Source organism: Cucurbita moschata, unplaced genomic scaffold, assembly GCF_002738365.1.
Source record: "Cucurbita moschata cultivar Rifu unplaced genomic scaffold, Cmos_1.0 Cmo_Scf00022, whole genome shotgun sequence".
Taxonomy (NCBI): Eukaryota; Viridiplantae; Streptophyta; class Magnoliopsida; order Cucurbitales; family Cucurbitaceae; genus Cucurbita; species Cucurbita moschata.
Genome location: NW_019268538.1, coordinates 3,710,368 through 3,718,916, shown reverse-complemented (window position 1 = coordinate 3,718,916; position 8,549 = coordinate 3,710,368). Strand labels below are relative to the sequence as shown.

The following is an 8,549-nucleotide window of genomic DNA, read 5'->3' as shown; positions in this document are numbered from 1 at the left end:
GGGGGGGGGGGGGGGGGGGGGGGGAGGATCTGTCTGGAAAGAAAACTAATCTATTACATAATTACTGAAATCTGTTTGTATAGTTCTTGAAACTGATCACTGTTCGAATGAAAAATACGCGACAGAAAGGTTGGAATAGAAGAATCAATTGAAGCTGACTCACGGTGATATTGTTTTCATTAAGAATTGAATTGAGTACTGTATAATTAGAGGAAATAGGCAAAGAAGTCCTCGAGTAAGCCGAGTCTCGTAGGAATTATGCCCACCTTCCCAGTGCTTCTCCAGCACGTATTCTGTCTCCACGTTTTATAGAAAACCTGAATTCTGATTTGGAGTCCCCATTTTTGTGTAAATTAGAAACAGGTGCCTGGAAGACCAGTACCACTGTTGATCCCATGTTGAAAGCAGCCACCTACAAGCATTTGACAGATACCAAAGTTAACAAATAAATCTAAGACTCTGGATGCGTTATCACATCAAAGCTCGATTATTTCAAACATATATAAAATTTAATAAGTAACCACTCATCATGAAGCTTTCTGGTTGAATTTGGATGATCATAGACGACAGAAAGTAGTTAAGTTCTAGAGAAATATTTCAAAATTTTAGACGGTTGATTAATCAAGATAATGTGCAGAAGGGTTCGAACCAATTTGCAGGATGTTTGGATGATCATAGTTTTCTTTTTTATTTTCTTTTTCATTATTATAGCCTATTGAAAGAGTTTTCTTAATCCTCTTCCCACAAAAATAAGTGAAAACTTGACATCATCAATTTCATAGCATCCATACCTCATCCCCCTTCTTCAGCGTTATCCCCACACCTTCAGGTTCATATACCCTTTCCTCAGGAGGCTCTGAATGGAGTGACTTTCCTCTCTTTGGTTTGTTTGTCCGTAGCTCTGGCTCAATGAAAAGCTGACACATCAAAGTTTCAGAATTAAGTCCAAAGAATTTTCGTGTACGAGCAACTAAATCACATCAACCTATGATCTCCGCATACGTACTTGAAGAAAATGCTGGTGATGTACAAGTGTGCATTGTAACTATTCAAATAAAGAATAAGTTAACATGACCCCACAACAGGGGGAAAGAGGAGAGAAGCGATGTATCACTTGTTTATAGATGCGAGCATGCGTATCTGTTACCTATTTTTATTAATAGTGTATTTAGTGTCTAAAATCATATCTTCGTACACCGAAAATTACCGAGCCAAAACCAATAGAAAAGAGAATTGCATTTGACATTATATATGTGGTTTCAGCTTCCCAAACCAAATTTTCCCTGCTAGGTCAGGTTTTCATGTAATGGAATTCAGAATTTATCAATTTATCAGCTCCAAGGAGTTACCTTGATAGATCCAATATTTGTCGCCCCAATAGCTGCAATTGCCATATATCCTTCCTTCCATAGACCTTCAAGCACAACCTGCAACATGCCAACGATAATTAAGGAACCCCTAATACCTGTGAAAAAGAGATTTGGGATCGTAACTGTCAAAAGATTTCTAGATAATTTATAGATTTTTCTTGACGAAATGAGGTTCATGGGATTTGGATTGCATATTTTAATTGAAGCAAATAAAGAAAGTTCATAACCATACAGACTAGTAAATAAACCAAGCAGTTCTAGATAAAAGGAGAGAGAAAAAGAAGAGAGCCAGGGCAAGTACCCTTTCATTCTCAACATATAAGTTCCTTATTGTTCTAACAGCGCGCTCATTCATAGGAAATAGGTGACCTGAAAATTATAGTAAGAAAGTGAAAACAGATGATTGATGAATAAAATCCCTTTCTTTTCTGATAAAAATCAAACTTTCATTAAAACAAATGCAAGAAGGAACCAGGCCTAGATAGAAAAATCAACAACACCATGACCGTGAGAATCATTTTGTTGTTCAAAATATGAACAGCTTTCTCAATAAGATAATGACCTGAAAAATGGCGCCGAACTAGAACCTGCCAATCAACTGGTGAGTGTATTCGATGATAATCTCCAGGCTTCAAGTATATTACACAGTAGAAAAGACCTTTCACTGGGCTATAATCAGAATTTACAATTTAAATAAGTAAATACAATCACGTGGCAAGATACCATAATGAACATAATTTTTCAGAGAAGATTAAAACTTCAACAAATACTAAGAGGAACTAAAGGACAGTGATGAGGATTTCATTTACAACGATAATATTGATGAGCTTGACGTAACAATGAGAATATTTACAACGATTTCGTTAAGAGGAAAATATGTACCATGTAGAGACTGGGTCCAAAACTTTAGGGTAAGCCAGAGAAATTTTCCACCACGACTTTTTCCTACTATCAGCAGAACTATTTTCTTGTCCACTGCCCTCTTCATCGGTATCCCCTCCCGCCATCATGGGAAGTAAAGAGCCAGCACCAAGAAGAGCAACGACAGAATATGAAAATCCTTTAACTTGCTCAATCATTGCCCCTGCTCCTTTCAGTTCACCAAATCTTAAAACTGTACCATCCACCGGACTAACCTAATGACAATTAACAGGTCATGTCAAACAAAGTTTTTTAGAATGAAAAATTTGAGGATGATTAAATGTTCAAGATGCTGGTTACCAGTTACCAGGCATTGTAAATCAGGGTCAATAGGCCTGCAACCCTCCTTTAAGGAACGTACGAAGAACTCACGTAATGAAGCATATTCATCCAGAGGAAGAGCTACTTCTTCTAAATCTAAAATGGAAACAGATGGTAACTGTAACTCTACATGAAATAGAAACAAAAACTCACTTCAATTCAAATAAAGACCAAAGAAAATAAGGTAAATAATCATACTTGAATGAAATGCTCGAGCCCATGCCCTATGAACATATGGACGCAGCCAGACAGGAAGTTCCTAAACCAAATTAGCATCACGTCATATACAATGACAACACTACGACAGTAGGTAAAAAAATCATTGAAATATTGAACCTTTACCCTATAGGTAAAATATGGCATTAATGTCAAAGATAAGTCAATTTCTTAAGAGAGATGCTACACAAATATGGGTGAAATGGTAAAGGAATGTAGTCTCAGTTTTTCCCCCTTTCTTTTCTACTTTCTTTCTGCTCCTTCCACTTTGAGGAAAATTTTCCCTGGTAGTTATATTAATGATAAATAAAGGGACCAAATGTATGCATTTCACAGATGAAATGAGTCAAACGGGTTCTTCATACAGTTTAGTATAAGAATTATGGTTTACCAAGAAATGTAGTGGATAGAATCGTACGAAAAAATAAGTTTAGCTGGATCATATCACATGAATATTTTCGAACTGAAAGAAGAAATCAGAAAATGAAATAGAAATAATAATAATAATTAAAAAACTGGAAGGTTACTCACCACATTAGTCAAGTGACCCCAACATCTTGAAACTAAACGCAAAGGTATCAATCTCAAAAAAGTTGCCTGCAATCGTGAAGGAAAACATTCAGATTAAATTCGGAATTACTTGGTTACAATATACTTCCATCAACAACAGAAATTTCTAATATCTAATAATCACTATGCAGATGTTGTACTTTAATATCCGACTTGAATTCAGGCTCTATGCCTCTCTCACGTGCCTCTTCAACCTGAACAAAGATAGAGAGTTAATTTCTGAAACTGCAAAACCATTCATCTCTATATCTAACATGACACAGATTATTTCTTCCAAAAAAATTAATTCAATTCGTCCCATCTTACTTCTAAGACCAGTAAATGGTTCAGTTGCAAACTAAATCACCCAGCTTAAAATCAATATCATGCGGAGGTGATTGTTGTACAAAAAGAGTTAAAAGACAAGCTAATTATCATAAAGTAAGAAGGAAAACCAGATAAAAAGGTCCACCAATTTCTTTCCTGAAGTAATAAGACGTTCAAAGGACTAACTGTATTCATCCTACTATCTTATCGATTGTATAATAGATACCTTCTTGTCATCATAGAGCCGACGAGCATGAAGTGCACCGAGCATCAGTAAAGTTGCAACCGTCGCACCAGGCACCAAATAAGAGTCACCTGCACATACTTCAAACACTGAGCTTCGAATGCTTAATCTAAACTCAACATACAGAATATACAATCGATCATAGAAAACTTGCAAACCCGAAGTAGCATATTCTGCAAATACATTAGTTACAATTACCTTGAGAACTGCCATTTCCACCGCCAACAGAAGCTCCAGCTTGTACGGAAGTTTGAATCCTCCTGAAAACGGAAGTGAAGCTTCGACCATGGTTGCGAACACAATTCAGTTGACTGGTTGAAGGCAGTATGAAAATCCTCTGCGGAGCCCTAAATTTCATATTCAGGTTTTTTCTCCAGAAACTGCACTGTCTGGGCCAATTGAATGACGAAAACCGGTGGGTTAGCCTTAATTTATGAGAGCTATGGGTTTTGTGTCGTGGGCTTCACTTCACATTCCTTCCATTTTGCAAGCTTCAGCCTTCAAGTCTGAGTATGGAAATATTCTAGTAGACACGCTTCTTGAGAAAGAGAGGAATACGAGGGGCAGAATGCAAATATGGAATTTGCTACATGATCCCCAATTTCACCATTTTTATGCTTCTGCCCATTTGAAAAGAAATAATTAATAAAAATTAACTTTAAAATAAAGTTGAAATCAAATTCCACCTAAAATAAAAGAGTTCAAGCACAAAATAATAGAATGAAACCTGAATTAATATCAAAATGATATTTTAGGTTTGCTTTTGTATTTTAAAATTGGTTAAAAATTAAAATATTTTTAAAATAAAGAAAAAATCTATAAATAATAAAAAGGTTCGATGATGAAAGTCCCAAATCAACTTTAATTTAAGGAATGTTTATGAGTTTATAATCAAATGATACTTTCTCTGAGAGCTTATATTCAAAGCGATAACAACATATCTTTCAAAGCGATAACATCATATCATTTTAGAGAGTCGTGTTCGTTTAGCAAGAAACGACAATATCCAATTGCAATTCAGACTCACAGGCTGAGAAGGGCTACAGATGTCATTCATCGACTGAACGCAAGCCTTAGCTACAAAGAGAAAAGCCATTGAATTGTTGAGGTGCTAAACGGGAAGCAATTTCAAGCAATTCCTTCTCATCCATGGCTACTGTCGCTACAGTCAAGTATGGAATCATTGGAGTGGGGATGATGGGCCGAGAACACCTCCTTAATCTCTACCATCTTCGCGATCAAGACGTTGCCGTTGTCGCCATAGCTGATCCGCACGCTTCATCACAGCGACAAGCCCTTGATTTAGCTCACTCACTTGGCTGGAAAATGGAGGTATGGAGTAGTCTTTAATCTTGGATATGACTGTCGAGAGTGTTTGATTTGATTGCTGTTCCTGTGGTAACTGCTGGAAATGGCACTGAATTTCTTTCTTAAATCTAAATTTCAACTTTGTTTTTAGGATTTGATCATTAATTAGTTTCTTGGAAGTTTGTAAAGTGAAATCAAGTTTCGAATGGACAAATCTAAATGCAGAGAAAGTAGTGTTAGATTTGTGTTATGCGCCGTCACAGTCTGGTTCTGGATTGTCTCCATAGTTCGAAATCTTCAGATTAGTCTCTTATTTGAGAGGAAGTAAGAAGTTATTGAAAATCTCTATAGTGACAGTCTTTTTTCTGGTTTTATGCAAAATGGAGAACCTCCTAATCCAATTCTGATTACAATAACTAGAGATTTTACTCTTATCTATATATTAAGAAAAAAAAAGCATGATGAGCTGGGCCTCAACAATCTTGCTTATAAATCTCACATTTCAAAGTTTTTATAAATAGTTATACAGTTAATTTTTATTAGCTTTCTTAAATGAATGGTGGATAATTGACCATCACGAAGCTATAAGAACATGATTGCTCTTATTTAAATATCACAAATAGTTAATGTTAGAGCCATCTGATCTTCTGATATGGTCTAGAGCAAAAGTATGGTCAAGTGATATTTCTTCTCTTCGTTTTCAACTGTTCTTGAATGACGAGATGTTATCCTTCAAATAGCCCAAATGCTATAAACTAACTCTTGATTCTATAAGCAGGGGTTTCAATTAAGTAATGTTTCTGATAGAGAGAGTTTGAAAAGGTTTTCTCAGGGCACCAGAAGCTTTTGGATAGTGCACTTTGTGATGCATTGGTTGTTTCAAGTCCAAATATGACTCATTATCAAATTCTAATGGATATCATCAACCATCCTAGACCTCATCATGTACTTGTGGAGAAGCCATTATGTACAACAGTTGCTCACTGCAAAGAGGTCAGCCATTTCATTTTCTAGCGTATTTGAAAATTTTAAAAATTACTAATTTAAAAGGTATTTAATAAGTTGAGAACCTTTTAAACACAAATTGAAAATTTAGGAATCTATTTGACACAAAACTTAAATTTTATAGGCATATTAGATACATTTTAATGTTTACAGACCAAATAGTTACGAACTTCTAAGTTGAGTAGTCTATTAGATATTTCTTGAAGTTAAGGGAACAAATAGACACAAACTTGAATGTTATTAGTGCATACGCGTTGTAGCATTATGAACATCAACTTAGTAAAAGAAAATATATTTGCTCCTACGTGGAATAGGTTGTAATGGCTGCAAAAAAGAGGGAGGGTATTCTGGTTCAAGTTGGACTGGAATACAGATACATGCCACCAGTTGCTAAACTGATTGACATAGTTAAGGGTGGGAATCTTGGACAAGTTCAAATGGTGGCGATTCGTGAACATCGATTTCCTTTCTTGGTTAAGGTCAGTTTTGAAACTTTTATGTTTATGCTTTATAAAGTTAAAATTTGCTCTTTTGACTCACTCTTCTAGTAGGTCAACAACTGGAACCGTTTCAATATTAATACTGGGGGGACTCTGGTGGAAAAATGCTGCCATTTCTTTGATCTGATGAGGCTGTTTGCAGGTGCAAATCCTGTCCGTTTGATGGCATCTGGAGCCATTGATGTTAATCACAAAGATGAAATATATGATGGGAAGGTAAACTGCTTGGCACTTGCACAGCCCTTGCAAACTTATTACAGCTCAGTTTAACTAAATTCTTTCATCATCATTCTCCAAAACAGCAACCCTGTTTCGTATTCACATTTTAAATTTTGGGCAGGTTCCAGACATACTTGACAATGCATATGTAATAGTTGAATTTGATAATGGTTCAAGAGGAATGCTGGATCTTTGTATGTTTGCCGAGGGAAGCAAAAATGAGCAAGAGATATCAGTTGTTGGTGATATTGGAAAGGTAAAGATCTCTCCACGCCCATCCACCATGTGCAAAATTTAAAAAACTTCCCCTTAAATGCCTTCCGTAATAAGCGGAGCTTCTACGCTTTCATATAGAAAAAATGAAAGATGTAAACGTTGTGACAGGGAGAGGCTTTTGTTCCGGAAAACATTGTCCGTTTCGGCACTCGAGTTTCTGGAAGAGATGGCGTCGAAACATTGAAAGCAGAGGATGGCAGAATCAAGTCAGTTGCTTTCTCTTTATATGCATATTGTTGGATGATGAAAGTCCCACGTCGGCTGAATTAATTCAGGGAATGATCAAGGGTTTATAAGTGAGGAATACTATCTCTATTGGTACGAGGCTTTTCGAGAAAGCCCAAAGCAAAGCCATGAGAGCTTATGCTCAAAGTGGACAATATTATACTATTGTGGAAACATGGTATCAGAGCCATGCTCTAAACTTAGTCGTGCCAATATATTTGTAAATTCTCAAATGTCGAACAAAGGACTCCAAAAGAAAAGGAGTCAAGCCTCCTCGAAGGCATAGTAAAAAATGACTAAGACTCCAAAGGAGTCGAGGCTCGATTAAGGGTGTTGAATGATGAAAGTCCCACATCGACTAATTCAAGAAATGATCATGGATTTATAAGTGTGGAATACTGTCTCCATTGGTACGAGGTTTTTTGGAGAAACCTAAAGCAAAACCATGAGAGCTTATACTCAAAGTGGATAATATCATACTATTGTAGAGAGTTGTGATTTCTAACACATATAGCCCGACTCCTACACATTCTTCAGTCAATAAAAGCACTTTATCTGAAACCAATTTTTATGTTTAGGTACGAAGGTCTGCATCATGGGTCTAGCTATTTGGAACACCTCAACTTTTTGTCTGCAGTTAGAGCTAAGGATCGACTAGTTCCAGCAGTGGACTTGGAGGATGGACTGATATCAGTCGCCATGGGAGTTGCTGCACAACTTTCTATAGAGACGGGTCGATTTGTCACCATTGCCGAAGTCATGGATAAGTAGGCAAGTTCTGAGAGCAGTATTGAATTTGTGAGATCATTCCCAACGGTTCTTATTTTTGTAAAAGAAAAATAAAAGATGTGTACAAATGTTCAGCATATGAATTCCTTGATAAAAATTGGTCGTGGACTATATTTAATTTTTCATTTTGAATTTGTACCTTTATAATATACCTATTTTGGTTCAGGGCAATTATTTCATATATTTATGATAAATGTAATATGTAATTTTAAAAAATATATTGTTTTAACTATAACACATAATATTTCATAATTATAAAACAGTTATTATTTTTTAAAA

General features: G+C 36.0%; 2 protein-coding genes across 2 annotated transcripts; one reads left to right on the top strand and one right to left on the bottom strand.

Moving 5' to 3' along the window:
- Positions 1–34: 34 nt before the first annotated feature.
- On the bottom strand, positions 35–4,533 carry LOC111459493 (phosphatidylserine decarboxylase proenzyme 1, mitochondrial). Its single transcript, XM_023102423.1, has 12 exons — positions 4,147–4,533; positions 3,931–4,019; positions 3,539–3,592; positions 3,360–3,425; positions 2,811–2,871; positions 2,599–2,708; positions 2,253–2,506; positions 1,933–2,039; positions 1,672–1,739; positions 1,350–1,427; positions 792–917; positions 35–412 (listed from the first exon to the last, which is right to left on the bottom strand). Exons 1-12 carry the CDS (start codon positions 4,304–4,306, stop codon positions 257–259), a joined length of 1,329 nt encoding a protein of 442 aa, XP_022958191.1. The 5' UTR covers positions 4,307–4,533; the 3' UTR covers positions 35–256.
- A 419-nt stretch (positions 4,534–4,952) lies between these two features.
- Positions 4,953–8,435, top strand: LOC111459495 (inositol 2-dehydrogenase 2). The gene is made up of 7 exons (XM_023102424.1): positions 4,953–5,280; positions 6,079–6,249; positions 6,576–6,740; positions 6,813–6,977; positions 7,102–7,236; positions 7,365–7,462; positions 8,060–8,435. Exons 1-7 carry the CDS (start codon positions 5,098–5,100, stop codon positions 8,250–8,252), a joined length of 1,110 nt encoding a protein of 369 aa, XP_022958192.1. The 5' UTR covers positions 4,953–5,097; the 3' UTR covers positions 8,253–8,435.
- Positions 8,436–8,549: the final 114 nt, after the last annotated feature.